The following is a 20,042-nucleotide window of genomic DNA, read 5'->3' on the forward strand; positions in this document are numbered from 1 at the left end:
TATACACACATACAAACAAAGCTCCCAGAGCAGACACGACTCAACATGCCCCTTTAGTAACACATGCCCTGATAGTAATTGAGGTCAAAGAGAAGAAACAACAGGCTGATTTTTGTCTTGTGTGTGAAGAAAAGAGGTATTTTCCTCACTCTTCTTCTGCTACACATAATCCAATGGAATGGCCTTGCAGCCTACTGGAGGCAAGATCTCAAATAGGTCCAGCGACATGAACTGGGGTAAATTGCATGCAACTGTGCTAAAGTGGAAGTACAAGTACAAAAGGCCAAAAAAAAAATCAGTATGAAAAACTATAAACGAAAACAAGCATATGTTCTAAAAAATGCTTAAAGCGTGATTCATTTGATTTTTCATACCTGACATTTCATACCCGAACACGATTTAATACAATATTGTGCGTGGGGTGTTTTTTCCACTATTAAAAGTACTCTTAAACACATCCCTTAAACAAGCCTTTTAATGTGTTGGTTGGATTGCAACCAAAGTAAAGCATTCTAATTAGTATCAACTACAAATACTAATTTCTAAGTGTATGCATTTGGATTTGTGTATAAAATCTTGGTTTCCAAAGCCGTTGAAAAAGTCTTCACAAATCAAAGTAGTTTCACAAAAACTTTGAACTGTTCTCTAAGCTTCCAAGCCTATGAAGAAACAAGCTACATGACCAGTTGACCACATGACGTTTAAAGATGCATAATTTTGCTGCAAGGCTCACATTGCATTAGGCTTGAGAGCTAAAAGTATGCAGCACGGAGCATCAAATCAGAATGGGTAAAATAAATATGAAGAATCCCATATTTGATCACTAAAATGCTAAAAAAGGTATTGTGATTAACCTAAAATAATTAAAAAAGAAGAAGAAAAAGAAAGTACCCCAAAACCACACTCATGTGTAGTGCTTGAATAAACATACAATATGTGCAATGCGTTTTTCATGACAAATTACAATAATTACAGCATCAACTTGGTTTTTGTGACATTTTAATTTGTTTCACACTTTAATTAACAAATCATCTAATGGTAAACAAAGCAGATTGAAGCACTTCCACTGAAAAGATTAATACGTGTAAGCTTGATTTGCTATTATTCCCTTATCAGACTTTTTTTTCCAAAGAAACCCATCAGCACATACGCCAGTGTTGAGCATACTGTCCCTGTATATCTCCTGCTTTACTTTCCAAAACACCATTCATTTAAACACTTCAGTGCACTTCATTCATCACCATAGCAACCCACAGTATTGTAGAGGGTCCTTTCACATAAAATATAGCACAAACCAATGACAGAATACTTAGAAAATGTGTTCTCTTGTAATGAAATGGAAACCAGGCAATATCAGTGTCTGAATGGATCCCTGGGGCTCGACTTATTATAGCTGTATTAATAGTGCAATACTGAGAGCAAATGGACCTGAACTCCTACACTAACACACTGGCCACCAGGTTAGTGCCACAGCAGCCGTCACAACAAAAGCGATAATGACTTCCTGCTTTTGACTCAAACTGATTTGTGTGTCTGTTGATCATGGATATGTACATTAAAAAAAAGAGAGAATTTAAAAAAAAAATAAAAAATCATACTCGAGTCCATTTGGTCGACACAAGAGCAAAATGAACACCACCAACACACCACTTCAGCTGTGCACAACAGCCAGTAATTTGATGTGGCCTGATAAAAAAGAAAAATTATTTTTCCCACTTGAAACGGGCAGAAAGACAGCAAAACATTTTACATAAAACAGCATATTGGATGTTGATGAAATCTCGGGAGGAAATTTCCTCGTGTTTTCGTGGCCTTATTTGGAGTTTATGTTTCTGGGAAGCAAGGACGAGAATTTTTCCATTTCTTGCCATTTGAAGACGAATACAGGAAATTGAAGCACTCTTTCACAGCCTCCTGTGTGGACTTGTTTGCATTCCATTTGATCAAAACTATCCTCATATTACGACCCAACTCTTTGAATTACATTGTGCTGAACTGTTTTCTGCGGAAGAGCACCTTTGGATATAAACTGTAGCCAGTTCTCTTTCTTACTCTCCCGTGAGTGCAGTTTTTAGAGCGGTTTAATATCCAAGGGCAAAAAGCATGAATTAATACCAATTAAAGCTTAGTGCTGCAGTGTTTACTTACATAATGAAGAACAAGAAACTATTTCAATGACAAAATTTAAATGGAATGTCATGCATACTGCATGCATCTGTTATATTTACTGGTTAACAAAAATGTTACCTCATTTTGGCCCATTAATAGTGCTAGTGGAGTCACTTTCATAATGTAAAACACTGGAATTTCATTTTCACTCTCACATACAATGCACATTGTGGCCCAAGCTTATTAATATCACTTTCACTCACACACTAAAAGGTAAAATTGCATGCATATTACAGCAAATCCTTGTAGTGTATAGTACATTCTTAAGGTATTTGAATGAGAAAAGACATAGAATGAGAACAAAGAAGAAGTCGGGGGTGAGGGTTTGCCCTACATACTGTAAGAATTCAACGGGTGGTGCAATTTGATGTGCAGGATGGCATCAGCAGATTAAAAGCTGTACTTAATACCAGCTAGCTTCTTTTGTCACCGCCCTTGTGACTTGTACATTCTTACATGAGGGCTTGTGTTTACTTATATGTGCTTCAATATATCATCTAAAAGGTGCTTCTCCCTTGGGATTGTTGCTGACACACACCTACAAGCACGGAATGTGATGGATGTCAGGGATGACAATTTTTCAATCAAAGCCCCCCTTCTTGTTCTGATCCACCTCACCCGAGCACAGATTAAATCGTATGTCCTTTCATAGTGTGCCAGCCTGTCCAGAAGGATTGCAGAGGCTTTTTCAGCAGGGTCATAGTGCCTAAAGACTGCAGCAAAGCTAAATGGTTAGCTGTGACATGCTGTAGCAAAACACACATAGGAGAGGAAAAGGGACGGTGTGGGTGACATTGTTGTATAAATCGATTTGCGAAGAAAGAAAACGCAACGAGAGAGAAATTTGCTAAATGTAAGGACAAAAGAGGAGACAAAGAAAACTAGTGCTGGAGATGGATGCAAAAAGTGATTCCTTAACCACCACCAGACTGTGAAGTAATCACTTTCCACATGTATGCAATGAAGACATTGCTGCTGAATTTAGCCTGGGTGGCTACGCTACATCTAAGACACAGCTAAGATGATCTCCTTTGATCGTCTTTTCCTCTCCATTCAGTGTGACAGGTATCAGACGAGGGGTTATTGTGCGGAGATAATGAACACTGAATATGTATGAAGCAACATGTATGTGGTTCTCACGCATCGAGTCATCTGGCTACAACTCTTTACATGTGGCATATTGGAATCTGACATCAAGCACAAGAAACGCTGTGGCGGGGAATGCGAGATTTGGGGCAAAACAAGCCATGCATGGTTTCACACAAGCAGGTGTGGAGATGTGATGTGCGATACAATGTCACATTGAGGAAGGCTGACACTTCAAATAACAACTAATTTATTTTGTAAATCTGTTCCTGGGAAACGCAAGCTTCAGTGGCTGCATATATTATTTAAAACAACTGCAAGACTCTCTAAAACATGCACAACGTTCATCAACTGAGTCAACAAGATAAAGTTTGCTCAAATATTCAGGAATGCAGCAAAGTGAGAAAAATACATTAGTGGACATGATTTATAAGGGTACATACCTACACTTGGCATGGGGTGGGACCTGCTGTGTTTCGTGACACCTTATGAGAAATGTTAAATGCAATGTGAAATTGCTTTTAATGCTTTATGCCTCTTCTATAGTACTGGGCAAAAGTTTTGAGCCAGCCCTAATACTGCCAGCAAACAAAAAGTAGGTGCTATAATTCATTGAAACGTGCAAAAATAAGTGGAAATACAGTATGTAAGGCATCAACAGAGTTAGTGCAATTCTAACAAGTTAAATGGTAAATATTTGATATTCTTCAACACAGCCTAAACCCTCTTAGACAAGCTCTCCTGTAATTTCCTGTAAGCTGTCTTCGGGAATAGTTCTCCAGACTTGTTGAAGGACATCCTAAAACTCCTGACCCATCAGTGGGGTCCCTCAAATAAGATCACCGTTGATGTTGTGAGATGATTACTGCTGCTGTGAAAAAGGCTTTCCTGAATTACTTAAGATGCAAGTCTTGCTTTCTTAGGAACAAGGGGAATAAATCATTTTCAAAAAAGCTACTAAAAGTTTGTAAGCTTCCAGCGCCTGTTAACTTCAACAGATTTTGTAAGAGATTAAAAGGTACTCACACTCCCATGTGGCTAATTTATGAGAAATGTGTCACATGAGAGCTTGGGATTCAAATCCTAATCTTCCATTTATAGGGTGGTCCTTGTGATTTCCACCATGAGCACAATACAAAATTCTCTCCACTGATTGCGCAGAGCTGACATGCAGCTGAGAAACATCTGCATCGGGACTATAAAAATGGCATGCCATATTGCATGATGCTGTTGCCTGCTGTGGAGTGACATCGCTCACTCTGCGTCTCTGGTTTCAACCCCTCTCCTAAGTCCATCTCATTGCAGAGAAAGGACTCTATTATCACAGTGAAAGAGGATCTGCCTTTAACCCCCCCGCCCCACCTCTTCCCACCACCAAATGAGGGGCAGTGATCACAGAGGCAGAGTGTGTCTGTGTGAGTGTGTTAATACATGTGTGGAAAGTGGAAGGAAAGTGGGAGCGCACCATTGGGGAATGTGCACCTGCAATTTTTCTCATTTGACACAGTTGGTCTTTTGTAAGGTCTCAGCCACAGGGAGATGTCTGCGGAAAGTCATGGCGCCTGCGCTGTACTTCAACCTCCGAGAAGATACATCTTCAATGTGGTATTCTACATCCAAGTTCAGAATATGTCAATGTCTCCAATCAGCGGAAGGCATATTCAACACAGATTGACTCAACACGAGCCAGTGTTACTGTCTGAGAGGCATTGGATTGAATTGGTGTTTACAGCAGCATGTTACAGTTTGATGATCTATAAAAGTAAAGAAAAGGAAATGTTCACAAGAAAAAAAAAAATAGTCATTTCTTATCACATTATCAATGTATCGACTACTATATTTTCCGGAGACAATGTCAATTTCATTAATACATTCACTGTATTTCAGCAGGTATTCTGCAGAGCTAATATTAGACGAAAATTATCTGACATAAGCCATAGCTAAGAAGTTTCTCATGAATTCGAGAAGATTTCTGTACCAAAATCAATATTAAATCCAAATCATAAATCCATGCCACTCCATATGGCAATATTTATAGAAAATGAGTGGCGAGAATGACATAGTATCATAGAACTAAACACAGAGACGCTGCTTTCAGTTTCTATGCACCATTTATATGGAACAAACTCTTGGATAACTGCAGGTCTGTGTCACCTTTTGCTTCTTTTAAATCTTATGATCTCAAACCTTAAGACTTGCCTGTTTACCACTGCATTTCAATAATTGATTTAATCAAATTGAAGGACTTTGATTAATAACTTTCTCCGCACTGTACTTACCTCTCTGTTTTTACTTTTGTAAATTCTGTTCTTAATGCTTTTATGTTCTATGTAAAGCACTTTGAATCACTTTGTTGTTTAATTGTCCTATATGAAATAAGCCAGGCATTTGGCCTTGCCCAAGCAGTGATCATAATTTCTTCATCTTGTTTCTTGCTTTCTGTCATGTGAGGACACTTGAATTAACCAATCATCCAGTCATGCCCTTCTTTAGATCTGGAGGTCCCTGCAGCCTGTTTGAATAGTTTTATCTCCTTAATTTTGCTTCAGAATCCACTGCTGTCTGACTGCTTGTGAACTCTTCCCATGACTCTTTTTTTCTCCTGATCTCAGCACATATTTTCTTTTATACTGCAATCTAATAACTGAACAACAAACTAAAATATGGTCCCGTTTGTAACAAACCAGAATTATGCTTTGAGCAGAGGGCCAGGGGTTGCATCAAAGAGCACTGTTGTCCAGGATATCAGTGATCTGTGGTCTACACAGATGACTCCTCCCATGACTAACAGATGTGGTGCGAGACTGAGAGCAAAATTTGACCCCATGAGCCTTGATGTTGTACATCTGCGGAGGGCTGGTGTGGAACACTAAGGAAGATTTGTGTCTCAATGTGTGGGAGGGATTGAGAGAAGGAAGATAAAGTAAGAGAGTGGGAGTGTATGTCTGCATATGCTGTATGTAAGGTACAAAGAAATACATAAACTAGAGTGTATTTTCCATCCAGTGTAAGAACTGTAAGCTTGACCTTGGCAGTTTTCCAAACAGGGAGGCCATGCTGAGCATCTACCATTACTCCCAGGCTATCCATTCCTCTCTCTGCTTCCTTTTATTTTAATGAGAGCACAATTAATAAGGAAATGGACCAGCTTCCCAAAGGAGGCTAGTTCCTCAACAATGGATGCCTTCTTTTGTCAATGGCTGTATAGAATTCCTCTAGTGGGCCACTGGGCCATGTTGAAGGCCATCTCTAGTATCACCCCACCCACCCTCACACCACTGCCTCCCAGTTTGATTCTCCTCCTTCTCCTCCTCAAAGTCTCATGGTTTAATCTGTGCCACAGGATCATCTGATATTCCTCAGCGTTTGCTCGAAATGCAGACTTTACAATTCTTCGTATTGATTCTCTGAGGCTGAATCACCAGTTAGCATGCATGCTTGGTTTATTCAATGACAAAGCTGAGGGATAAGAGAAAAGGCCCCACACCATCCTGCCCATAATTGGCCTGTTGCATCTGCATTGAACTTTAGTCCAAGGCAAAGAAAAGTATCAGATCCATGTGTGTAAATACATTCAAATGAATCCTGATAGGTCTTGTGCTGCATAAGGAGAAAAATGAGATCAAAAGGAACAGTAACCAATTAATCTTTATCCATTTTTGTTTCTAAATCATTCCCCTTTGTTGGTCAAATAAAAGTGATACTGCTTCATCCCATCCTCTGCGTTGAACAAAAGCAGGCACCGGTACTTCCCTTTGAATTTGTTTGATGTTCTCAATTGCTCCTAGAGGGCGGTACAAAAGCTAAAATGCCTAACACATCACAGAATCATCATCAAGACAGAGATTTCAGGCAGAAAACCAATTCTCATTGTACTATACTGTACATACATAAATGGTTTTCATTTGCATGATTGTCATCTTGCCCTAGTGACAGGGAGCCTTTATGCTAATGTTTTCATCAACAAAAAGTGCCAGTGTATCTGAGCTGGGGTAAAGGGAACAGCCCTTCTCTGTTTGCTGTTGTGTGGCCCTTTAAGCAACACATTGCATAAGCTGAAGTCAACATTCACAGGCTCCCAGAGAGCTTCCATTGAAACAAGACCAGCATGTCTCAGTGTCACAGACCAATGCCAAAAACACTACAAGATGATCAATAGTCTCCTTGATGTGAGATAGACTCAGATAGAATGAGGCTGCACGACAAACAGACTGCTAAATAGATAGCTAGCTACTTTAAAGCAAGATAGAAGCTGCAATAGTTGTCAGACAGTTGTAGAATTGATTTTCAAGTCCACACGGGAGCTCGCCCTGAGCTATATCTTTCATCTTTTAACCCCTTACCTGCTAGATGTGCCCTACAGTCCAAAAATACAGCTCCTCTGATTAATACAAAGTCTACCCCTTTCATATCTGAATTATTAAAAAAAAACTACCTATTCAGTCAATCTTCACCAAGTTTTCATATTTTTTTCCACATTACTTCCTGTGAAAGGTGAATCAATATGTTTGGGAAATTCCAAATATTACGGCCATGGGAAAATTATCCATCAAGTTGCACACACTTCTACAAGAGGTGGGTCAAGATTGTAGCATACATAATTAAGTTAATGGATTATACAACACTACTTTAAAAATATGCTTATCATTTTTGTTTACGGGGACATATGTGCGCTTGATGTATAAGGCAGTGTTCAGCTAGGCACACCTCATCAGACCCATTTCCATCAGGAACACATTTATCATTAATAATGTAAACTTTAAGATAAATTCTCAGCAGTCTCAAGTTGATTTAATTGAATCACCTTTCACTTAAAACTGAACCTTTTTATATGTACAAAATACGTGCTTTGTTAGAAAGAAATGAGCTTCTGGGCTTCAGAGTAGCCAAAGGTTAGCTGGCTCCAGCTTTCTTGCTTTGGATTTCTTACCCTCTATTCTTGCATGTTCTCCCCTCACCCTCTCCTTTTCCCCTAGTATATTGTGCTCATATTTTCTTCATTGCTGGAAATTATTTGTTTTCAAGTTAAAAATGACTCTGTAGGCCCTGTTATATAATTATTTTTTTGTTATGATTATGGAGTTGGTGGCTAGCTACATAGCTACTAATTATGCAATGGAAAAGACTATCAAGAATAAGCAACTAATGCTAACATAAACAGACTGACCCAAAGTTCACCTGAATCTATTTAAAAGAACATGCATGTATCACATTTGTGTGAGTAAAGTGTCAGTTTGTATGACTGACCCCCTACAGTTGCACATCTGCTTTAGTAAACTCACAATATGTTGCCTTAAGCCATGACATTACATCAGCAATCTTCAAAGTGTCCAACTGTCTCCTCAAGTCTGCTGGGTGAACACATATTTCTGAGGCTAACTTAAGAGTGGAAAAGTATCAAATTGGCTTTGATTTGTGGTGATTATTTTCATTTTGTTTTCATATATTGGGACTGTGAGATAAAAAATCTAATTTTCTGAGAGAGACAGGAATGCACACACCAGAAGATTAATCTGATCAACTGATGTTATTAGCAACATGTGTTTTAAATAAGAGATTCTAATCTGATTGATTAGCTAAATGTATACAGCATGGCCTTCAGGCATGTTTAAATCATGGGTTGCTGCAGTATGAATTCATTATGGCGGTGGATGGGACGGTCTCACCATGCTGCCCTGACACCCATGATTGTAAAAACCTTATGGTGGAAACAGCGCGTTGGGGGAGTGCAATCCTTCCAAGTTGATAGATTTGCATATAAAACACAGTGTCTAATACCACAACACGTAATCATCAGCCGGTTCTGTCACAGCAGTGAATATGTCCCACATTGCCGCATATATATTCACCGGTGAAGGATAAGAAGCATATGCAGGTCGGATAGATTTTACAATGTGGCTTGGGAGGAGAAAAAAAGTAATTAATTTCACAATTCGAGCAAAGCAGAGGTAGCTACATTGTCTCTCTGCGTGGTTTCTGTTTGCCCTTCCTGCTCCTCACATTCCGCCCACACCCTAAATTACTGCCTGACCCCTGCTGTTATGCAGTGTGGGAAACCCTGTGGTATTGTACGCCCACCATTTTTGCTCTGTGAGCTGGTCTGCAGGGTTACTTAGCAATTCTCTCTCCAGCCTTCCAGACACTACAAACAGACACGTGCACCACACACACGCGCACATTATGCAGTCTAATGTAAACTAACATCTACTGCCACTTGACCTTGCTGTCGATATCCGTCCTCATTAAACACCATTCAGCCAGCCGCAGGTCCACTTTAAATGGCATCATTCAGCGCTTTCCAAATTATGCCTTTGCATCCATGGTGAGTCTAATTTATTTATTTGGAAGATATACACAGGTGGCAGTAGGGACACCTATAAAACATGCAGGGGTATTTAACCCCACCCCACTGTTCTTAATCTTACTGTCATTCATTCCTGTTGGTTCGCAAGTTCTGACAGCAATTTGGCATCGTCGACCAGTCGCTATGGATGCTGTGAGCAGCAAAGGCCATTGTTTTATTCCCCATATCAAGCAGGTATTGATTTTTCACTCATTACAGAGGGACATAAAAAGAAAAGGGGATGTTTGAGCGCCGTGCCAAATATCACACAAACTATAACTGAATGGGAACTAAAATTGAACATAAAAAATATCTGCTTTTCAACATAATAGATCTAATTTATTTTAAATTCAAAGGGAAAAATTACCATTCCACGTCCTAGCAATGTGAGACCTTCCACAACAACGTAGTCAAAGTACAGAAAAATTAGCATTTAGAATGGAGCTAAAAAGTAAGCTGACTTCCAAATGACAGCTTTGGAGGCCATCCTTAGGGCAGGCATAAGAATGAAGTTATTTTTTTCCACACCTGCAACACTATTATCATGAAGCCTTGCTTGGCTTATGGGGGAAATAATAATAATAATAATCCATTGCCCAGAAAAGAAGGAGAAATTAAAAAAAATCTGTTTATACATTAAACCTACAGTGTTTTTTTATGAATATTGTGAGAATCATTTTCAGAGCAATCGAACACAATTACCTAAAGTACATCATTGGCTGGCAATAATTGTCTGTTATTTATGATTAAAATATTTGGCTCTCAAGTCAGCACTTTCCCTGCAGGTTTAAAACAAACACTTTTATACTTTTCAAAAATGCTTAATGTTGTTTAAATCATCAGAAGATCTTTTTTCTTTTTCTTAAAAAGGGGACAGCACCCCACTTCCAATCACCTAATGCTCATCATTCCTAGACTAAATGTTAAATGTTTCTTATCATATATGGAGTAATATGTCATAATCAGGGTGAATCAAGTACAAGAAACGCACACTTGGAGACGTACAAACATCAAAGTGCACTTAAGTGACTTTGCCATTTATTACACCAGTAAGTGCAGTTCATTCCCCATACCAAGATCCTTTTAAAAGATGCTGCATGCTTTTAACCAAACTGTAACACACACTCATCCTCCAGTAAGAATAAGACAAGCAGCACTAAGAGCTCAAAGAAAATGAACACATAAATGGGACTTGCAGTATGGATTGGGATGGCAATGTCAGGCTCCCTTTTTCCGAGCTCACTTTTGTAACTTTAAGTCTTCCACTTCTCACTTATGCTACATATCAAAACACACATTACCTGCTGTCTTGTTTTTGAAGATTTAGCCGTAGGAGATTTATTCTGCTAACTGTAACCAAGGTGCGACTGTAATAAAACATGGCCTGGAGTGCCCCATCTGCCTATACATTACGCTGCTGCAAATGAATGACTGACATTCACCCACTCCAAAGCCCACTTATTTGCAATGCTTCAAGAGGCATCTCCCAGTCACAACAAAACAGTATATGCCTCAGGAGGCTCTACAAAGAACTTTCTGCTGCTTTGAAATATGAGCTCAAATAAATCATTTGTTTAATTAATTAAGCAAATTAGGCAAATCCAGGGATGCTCTGGTGGATGAAGTCAGTGCCCTGGCACAAGAGGATTAATTAAGTGGATCGGGTACGGGAACAGTGAGACTGACGTTAGAGTTTAATGCTCTTGTTTAGTTACATGCAGCTAACCTTGGCACATTTGTGCCAATGCTTCAATGTGAGCAAGAGAGGGTGTTTGTAAGGTGTTGTTGGCTTAGATTCAACTTTGTGTAAAGTCTGCAAAAGGCTGCAAAGCTACATGAACAGGCAAGACGGATGTTATGTTATTTTTTTTTCTTTCACACCCCATCCTGCAGAATTGCCATTTACCTGACTGTGTTCTGTTAGCTGCAAAAACATATTGATGCTCTCATACACATGAAAACAGATGCGTCACGCACACATCTGTTTTCAGTCTAATCCATCGCTCATTATATACCACCTGTCTTCAGTTCCCCCGGAATGATTTCTGCTTCCAGGCTTGATGTATGCACTTGTATCTGACCATGAAAAATGCACATCAGACTTTACGCTTTTGCCTCTTGGATTCTTTCTTGAGCCGTCATCCATAACAGCGGTTACATCTTCCGATTCCGTGGGGTGGTATTAAGTGGAATAAATATAAAATCCTTCCTGGAGCGTTTTGCATGCACAGAAACACATGATTAATGTGCTGCTCAGGCATGGCCAGAGTGTTTGGGGCATTGCTTTTGTTATTCTCCATTATCAAAACAGTGACAACGATGCATTTTCCTTATTTTTCGACTCAGTGACGGCATCTGTGATGGAACATTTTATTAATCTTGCAAGACTTTGTAGCTGCACATCTACAAGTGCAGTCAAACAAACAAAACGATAACCGCTCCCAACCACAGCAACACATCCTTATCTCTCCTTAAGCTCCATTCTTTGACTACTTCTTATTTTGCTGCTGTGACACGTGTCCAGAAACATTCCTCATTTTTGAAAAAAATTTGCATTTGCTGACTTAGAAAGACAGATTGCTATTCAGCGTCTGTTGCAATCTTTTAGCTCAAATGGTATGTGCGCGTGTGTGCATTTTTCTGCATGCATATTGTGATTAGTAAATCTGAAACTTGGCATGTTTGTGAAACAGTGTCAGCTTCTGTGTCTGACACCAGTGCGCAAGCCTGTGCCCGATTGTATACAGACAAAAGGTACTATAGATACCAAAGTAGGCCAGCATCCCCCCAGAGAACACATTTCCAACACTCTCTGGGCACAATGACACTGTGGTGAATACTCCCACTAAAGCTTCCCCAGCTGCAAAACACTTCCCAAGCAACATCTGGCCTGTCTGCTTAAAGCATCAGGGTTGGGCTGAGTGTTGAATTGCTTTTCTTAATAAATATGTCAAATTATTTACAATGTGTCAACCACTTAATCTGCTCCAAAATGCTAATATGTGGTTTCTTTACGGCATTAATTACATCTTAGGAAACCGTAGCAACTCAACGGTTTGTTGATTTGAGGTTCCGAGATCCTATGGGATGAATCCATGATGGAACATTGATTGATGTATCAGGACCGTGACAAGTTTTCACGTGTTTCAGTCTATTTCTGACAAATCGTGCATGGACTTACAGATGGCCATTTTCCAAATAGCTCAGACAGCTTTTAAAAAGAATGCTCTCAAACCACCAACTTCTCATATCCACGCTCATACACACTAAAAGCAACAGCAGCCTGGAGAAAAGTAAGAAAATCCAGCCACATACAGAGAACTATGTTGTGCTTGGAGAGTACAACATGGCAGTAATATGATTTGTGGTTGAGCTAAAATGTACTTTATTTGCTTTAAATAAACTAACTGTTGCATGCTGTCCACAGCTGACACATTTCAGGCACATTTGAGTCACTTTCTAACAGGCTGTGGCTTCTTTTAATACAGTATTTGTTCGTTTGGTCACTGTTAACATAAATATGCATATTTCTAGACATAATTTAATGCTTTTGCTCCAATGGTGTTGGTGGACACGCAATGTGTACATCGTCTGACATCGAGATTAAAAAAAACTGTCACATCTTTACACTTTACCGTCAAAGCTAATCAAACAAAAAGTCAAGGTGGCCAATAACACTGACCATATGCAGGCTATGTGTTCTTTTCTAGATATAGTTGCTTTTACATGTACTCCGCTTCATTTTTAGGTCATATGCATTTGTTTGCTTTTCATTAATTCAAAATCCATGTTGAAATTTGAAAAAAAAACACTAAGACATCAAATATGTTACTTCATTATTGTACATGTACTGAAATGCAATAGAAATGTAAAAAAATAAATCTAGGATAATTAACCACTGAAACACCAATATTTGCTCAAAACTTTGTACAATGGAACTCATTTTTACAATCTTATAGTTCTCCTTCTTTAGTGTTTTCCGTGAGAGCAATGGAGTGATACTTAAGCTGGTATTGGCCTTATATGCGCTGGGTAAAGCGCAGCCACAAAGCCTTGCACTAATAAATAGATAAAGTAATACCCTAGGGATCTGATCATTTTTTCTGTTAGACCAACATTTGAAAACTGACATCTGGAAAGCTGCTGAAAGGACACCTCAAAGAGGAAAAAATGCTGTTTTCTACTTTTCTAAAACATCCCATTGTCAAGAGATGGGAAGTTAATTTTCTCGACATCACAATGTAAAGCCAAGAGGCTGAATCCATAGGTTGGATAATGGATTAAATATTTATTCCCCCGTGCTGTTGGCCACACTAAACAGACACAAACCTGGAAGCTAGAAAAAAGTTTGACACCCATTAGGCAAACCATTTTATTGCAACTGACCATAATTTCTTTACTTACATTCTTATATCGTTGACACTCATCCCTAATCTATGAACATGCCACATAGTACAAGTCAACAAGCGATATCTGCCAGAATGCAAACTGCATGGCCTTTTGTACCCATTGTGCTGCTAGGTTTTGATTCCACCCCAAAAGTGGAAGCTAGAAAGCTTTGCCAACTATAGGCTCAACTTAGTTTAGCATAAACAGACCATTTTCCACAGCACTGTGTAAACTGTCGAGAATGGTCAAAAAAATCTGGACTAGGTGGATAAACACAGTGTCAATTTTCTTGGCCAGCACTGAGCTAAGATTGCAGTGACAGTGCCTGCCAAAGCAGTGCCAGAGGGGGACTTGTTTTTGGCAATACCATTAGGCAAACATTCAAGAATGTCCCAGTTTAAAAGTGAATGTTGCAAACACGTAATTTGTGAATTTTTAAAAGTTTTCATGTAAAGAACCAGGTAGGCTTGCCTTACTGAATAATTCAGGCCTTTGTCTACACCTGCCATTTTCAGTGGGTGGGTTACAGCTCAGAGATTGTTGTTTCATTTACTGAAAGAGATTTTGATAGGTGTAACACTCAGAGGAAAAAAATGCAGCATTGAATGAACAGCCAGTCTGTAGGCTTATAAGAGTGGTCGACATCCGGTGAGTCAGGCTAGGCTTTCATAGAAAAATGCAAGTTAGTTAGCCTAGCTGGCCAACAGGAGCACTGTTTCCACTAATCTCTCAATAGCTGCTGTCATCAACAGTTCACTCTCTCACACACAGCATTGTGTTCATCCCACATTACTGAGAGTTAGGTCAAGCCTGTAAAATGAATAGAAATTTCTTAGTAAAAATTAACACTCATTTCCCTCTGACTAAAAACACAAGTGTTTTGGCACCTCACGTACCAGTGCCAAAATCTCACAATAACCTAATTTGTACTCAACAGCACTTCATAAAGACATACTAACAAAGTGATGTGTGTTGACCTCTTTCTATTGGGCATTAAAGAAAAAACAGTGATGCCAAATAAGGACAGTATCATTATCACTGGATGGTGAGCCCAGTTGCTGCCACCCTCCAGAGATATCACAGCACAAAAACAATTCAATTAGCTTGAAATCTCACATTAACGGTTTTAGCCATATCAAATTAACATTTCTATGGGCCACTGGCCCAGTCCCAACACTCCCTACATCTAAACCCTCACTCAAAACCCCTCAGACCAACAGCATTGACTTCTTTTAATCAGAATTTAAATTACTTAATTTACTTCTCCCTGAAACAATCCACACAAAACTAAGAAAGAGAAAATCTTCTAAACTATGGTTCTGTGTGTGTGTGTGTGTATGTGTGTGTGGTGGGGGGGTGGTAGAAATTGAAAACACGGTAGAGAAGGGACATTTTTTTTCTGTTTTCTTGTTGTTTTAAGTTCCAGATAACTGTCAGAATCTGGAACTTGATGATGAAAGAATGAAAAGAATGAGATTTCATCTCATTACAGAAATCTCATCACATAGTGATGTTAAGTTGTATGAGAACACGTTCACATTCAGACACAAACTCTTTATCTAAGGGCCCAGACTCACCCAGTGCGGCTGGTGCAAAGAGGCTGGCGAGGACTAGCAGGCGTGCGGTCCACATGGCCTCCTTCTCTCACCGCCCGCTGCTGAAGATCCCAGATGAGCTCAGTATTAAGTCTTTTGCTGGCAAATGCCCTGAGTGGGTGCTTCCTTTATGGCACGGTTCCCCTCCACTGCGCCACACTTCCCACACGACCACAAGTCCTGTTGCTCTGACGCCAGATGCTTTCCAAAATCTGTCATGAAAAATTAAAGAAACGTGTTAGCCCAAAAAAAAAGCAAACATACTTCAGGATCCGCATATGCTACAAACTTTCTGATTCATTATTTTCCAGGAACAATAGGACTGTTTCCTTTTCCAGTTAGAAAAACAGCAGATGGATGCACTGTGGCTTTATCAACTGTATGCACAGTCCTTATGGCCCTGTGGGTTTCAAGTTGTCATCAAGTAGCACAGTGCAAGTTGCTCAATCTCCAGTCAGCCAAGCTCACACCGGGTGTGATCAACCAAACACTAAGACTGTGCGAACCACCAAATGTATTTTTGGGCAGTCTGTTGTTGTTTGCTCATCGAAGTGTTAACTCCCCCACCTTACCGACAAATCACTCCCACGGAGAAACAAGGAGGGAGCGATGAAGCACACACTGCTTAGGGGTTTGAAGGACAACTATACGTGTGAAGGGAGTACATATTGTGCATGTCAACGTGTGCGCAAATGTGTTCCAGACCGCGTGTGTATTCTTGCGAGGTCTGATGGTAAATGACAAAAGAAAAGCAATGACGTCTTCGCATTTCTGTGTGCACAAGCCATGACCGCACAGTTTGAATGTTTGTACTAGTGAATGTTTTCGCACAACCACTTTGCTCTCAGGATTCACTCCTTAATTCCAGCAAATAAAACAGCTGACCAAATTTACTTTGAGGAGCCAATTTCATGCCACTCTCGACTTCTTTTAAGCTCATGAGCGGTCCGCCGTACTGGAACCCTGACAGGGGATGGAAATCACTGGAAAACTGCAAACATCATGTGATTTCCACCGTGTTAGCTTGCGACTGAGATCAACACTTAAGCTGTATTCATAGTCAAAAAGATGACGCGAGAAAATGTGCAACGCTGCATTAAAGTGTGATATGTATGTATGTATACACACACACACACACACACACACACGCACACCCACACACAGTGGAAAGGCACTGGTAATGGTGGATCCGCATTATATGTACTGATGAGATTCATAAGATAATCCCTGTAAAACCCATATCATGATATTAAGGTTAAGTCCGTTTTAATGATTAGACCACCCAAACCCTTCTATTATCCACTATCAGCCATGATCTGCTGCACACATATAATCTCTGCAAAATGATACAAGCCAAAGTGTACACACAATTCCGTCATCCTCTGCTAAAGCATTACTGCGGCACATTAGGAAACCCATACCGCATTTAATATTCCAGGGAGCTTATTCCTTTCCAGTAATAAAAGGTTGAAACACAAGAACTTCTCACATCCAAAATCCCAAGTTATGAGAGCAATACACGTTAAATAGACTTCTTGCCTTTTATCAGATTTCCCATCAATCTCTCTCAATTCGGTTCTTTGAATCTGCAGTAAGACAATGTGTTATTTGGTTATCTTCGCCTATCTCAGAACCTACCTCCAACCCCCCCCCCCCCCCCCCCCCCCCCCCCCCCAAAATGCAAGACTAGAATAATCAGATTCTTTTTATATCTTAATAGGAATAACAGAGGCAGAAAAAGCCCATCTTGAGTCCCTACACTTCTCAGCCACCATCTAAAATATTGTTGATTTGCAAGACTTTTGAGATGTTAGACTAGTAATTTGTAGGAGCGTATTTGATCAAAGCCGCTTTCTTGTGAGTAAACACCACTTCTTTTTTTAATTTTTTTTTATAGCTTTTGACAGCTGCAGGAGAGTGAAATTAGATATGACAACAGATTAGACACTGTGAGTCACTTGACAAAAAAAATACATTATTTCAGGAATAATCACATTCAAATACACAGTTCAAGCGGAAAATTGGACATGAAGTTTACAGCCTGCAGAAAGATTTCTTCAGTGGAAGCAGAGAAAGTGGAAACAGGAATGTCAGAAGAAAAGAAAAAAAAAAGAATGTACATGACTAACTTCCATGAGATGAGTGACATGGGTTTTGAGCACTCAAACTGCCACAAAAAAAAACTAAAACAAAAAAACAAAACACATGCACAGGTCTTACGAAATTATCATATAAAAAGAAAAACATCATCAAAGAAGTTCATTTTCTCTTTCCCAACAACTGAAAAATGAGCTTAGGTACAGAAACCGTGATCAACAACATAACTCATAAAATACATATTTATGAGAAAAGGCTTGGACCCAAGTCAATGAAAAACAAAAAAAGGAGAAAGAAAAAAAACAGAGGGTAGTTTTGTATTGCCAGCTTTTCCTGTAATCCAGAAGGAGCCTCGTGACACATTATGGTGCTGACGTTTCAAGGGTACTTATTCTGAGAGGGATTTAGGATAACTCCCTTAGATAAACTGGCCAATATTTAGCAAACCATGCAACAACTGCAGCGTCTATTCTCAGACACATCAAGGAGATTTCTTCATTACTGCCTCGTTGTGTCTTCAGAACAGCTTTTTCTAATTGTTCTTTTTTTCTAAATTAATTTAGTTTTTAAATCTAACAGAGCCGAGTGATATAGGTAGTGAGAGCAGAGGTAACATGTTGCCTCACTGCAATTATGTAACCGTGAGACAAAGGCAAATGGAAGGCAATGAGTGTTAAGGGAAAAGGTACATATTCAAGGGGAACTTCATTTTTTTTTTTTTTAAACCTGGACCTTATTTCTGGCATAAAATACATTAAGCTGTGCACATAAGCTGTGCTGCAGCGGCGCGCGTTGATGAAGTCATCCCAGTAGACAAGTGTGTAGAAAGCCCTCTATAAAGCCCCTATAGCCGCCAATAACAACAACATAGCAGCTATGAGCTAACAGAGTAACAGTATGCGCTCATTCATTCATTCATTCATTCATTCATTCATTCATTCATTCATTCATTCATTCGTCTTAAAGTATTGGTGAAATAAAGACAAATAATGCCTCATTTATAGGCTGTATTGTCTCTGCCCCGTTCTCTCCCGTTATATGGATGCGCAGATCTCGAGTAATCTAAAATCTTCCGAAGGAAAACTGTTATCAGTGAGTAGCTGAACGTATTCTATGCCAGAAATAAGGTCCAGGTTTTAAAAAAATTTAACTTCCCCTTTCACAGGATTTATGTTCAGATTGAAAGTTTTACTCATAGGGATTATGTGGGAGACGCCAAACAAAATGCAATTAAAATGCTACAAATTTTAGTCAAATCAAAAATTAAAAACATTCTGGCAGACATTTAATTCCATTACATTGAAAATTACAAAAACACCTTTTCTGGCAAAAATGTTGGGGAGAAGTCTCTGTAAATGTGAGATTTCAGTCTTACAAGTTACAGAGAAAGAGGTTCACTCTTTGCAGATTTACAATCACACACCTCCAGCAATCCTGACATTGATGATGTGAACATGCTCCTACAACTGGGTGAGACTCAAACCTGTTATGTTGTAATTATGCATGATGTGTGACTGCTTTGACAATGGAAACACCTGAACGTTAAAAAAAAAGAAAAGAAAAAGTAAAATTCCTCAAAAGGTAAACTGGAAACTTCAACGAATTCTGCACACAACCAAAAACAGTGAATCTGATGTCTTTATATAATCTGCGGGACCTGTGCAAACTATATAGTGTCACTTCTCTCATGGGAATGTGTTGGACCATTTTATGATCAGCACAAAATGCCTCTAGCTCCCCATTTGTTTCTGTCTCCAACTCCTGAAAGCAAGACAGCTAGCCGGAATCCAAATACAGTATATCAATTGTTTTACATCTTTTTTTCTTTTTTCCAACATAAACTTTACATATTCAAATACACAACTAGTTGTTTTCATGCGAGACACTCAATGAGGTTGTCACACAGCATGAGTGGATCCTGCTTTGGCCCATAAAGAACAAGGAAATCTATTCAGCACTCATCATGAAAAACCCTGCTCAGCCTATTGTAATTTAACTCTGAGTGTTTGCATCGAAGTGTCAAACATGATTCATGAAGCTGAACACTTGTATGCTTTCAGTCAAGTGGACTATCAGAACAGATTGCATATTCATGTTGGGACAGGAAATGTACAAGGAATAATTTGACAACGACGTGCTGTATTAGAATGGATAAATACATCTAAAAAGGCATTTAGGACTAAACTATCCAGATAAACTGTATCCTTATAAGAGTTTTTGGAAGCAAACCCTCCGGAGCCATCTCTATGATTTGGTTTAGGTATATAATGCTAAAACCGATTTGAACCATTTCTTTATAAAAATTTGAGACTTTACCATAAAGTGAAATCTAAACCATTTGTTTTAAAATATTATTATTATCA

General features: G+C 39.2%; 1 protein-coding gene across 2 annotated transcripts in view; it reads right to left on the reverse strand.

Annotated features, from left to right (window-relative positions):
- The window catches only part of LOC140281739 (adhesion G protein-coupled receptor L3-like), a 210,075-nt gene that overhangs the window by 137,116 nt on the left and 52,917 nt on the right, over positions 1-20,042 (reverse strand). For both annotated transcript variants that reach the window (XM_072376228.1, XM_072376227.1), the window contains exon 3: positions 15,565-15,794. In XM_072376228.1, the coding sequence (XP_072232329.1) occupies positions 15,565-15,619 (55 nt within the window). In that variant the 5' untranslated portion in view covers positions 15,620-15,794. The remainder of the gene's footprint in view (positions 1-15,564; positions 15,795-20,042) is intronic.

This window comes from Leuresthes tenuis, unplaced genomic scaffold, assembly GCF_036924035.1.
Source record: "Leuresthes tenuis unplaced genomic scaffold, fLeuTen1.0.hap1 SCAF_22, whole genome shotgun sequence".
Classification (NCBI taxonomy): Eukaryota; Metazoa; Chordata; class Actinopteri; order Atheriniformes; family Atherinopsidae; genus Leuresthes; species Leuresthes tenuis.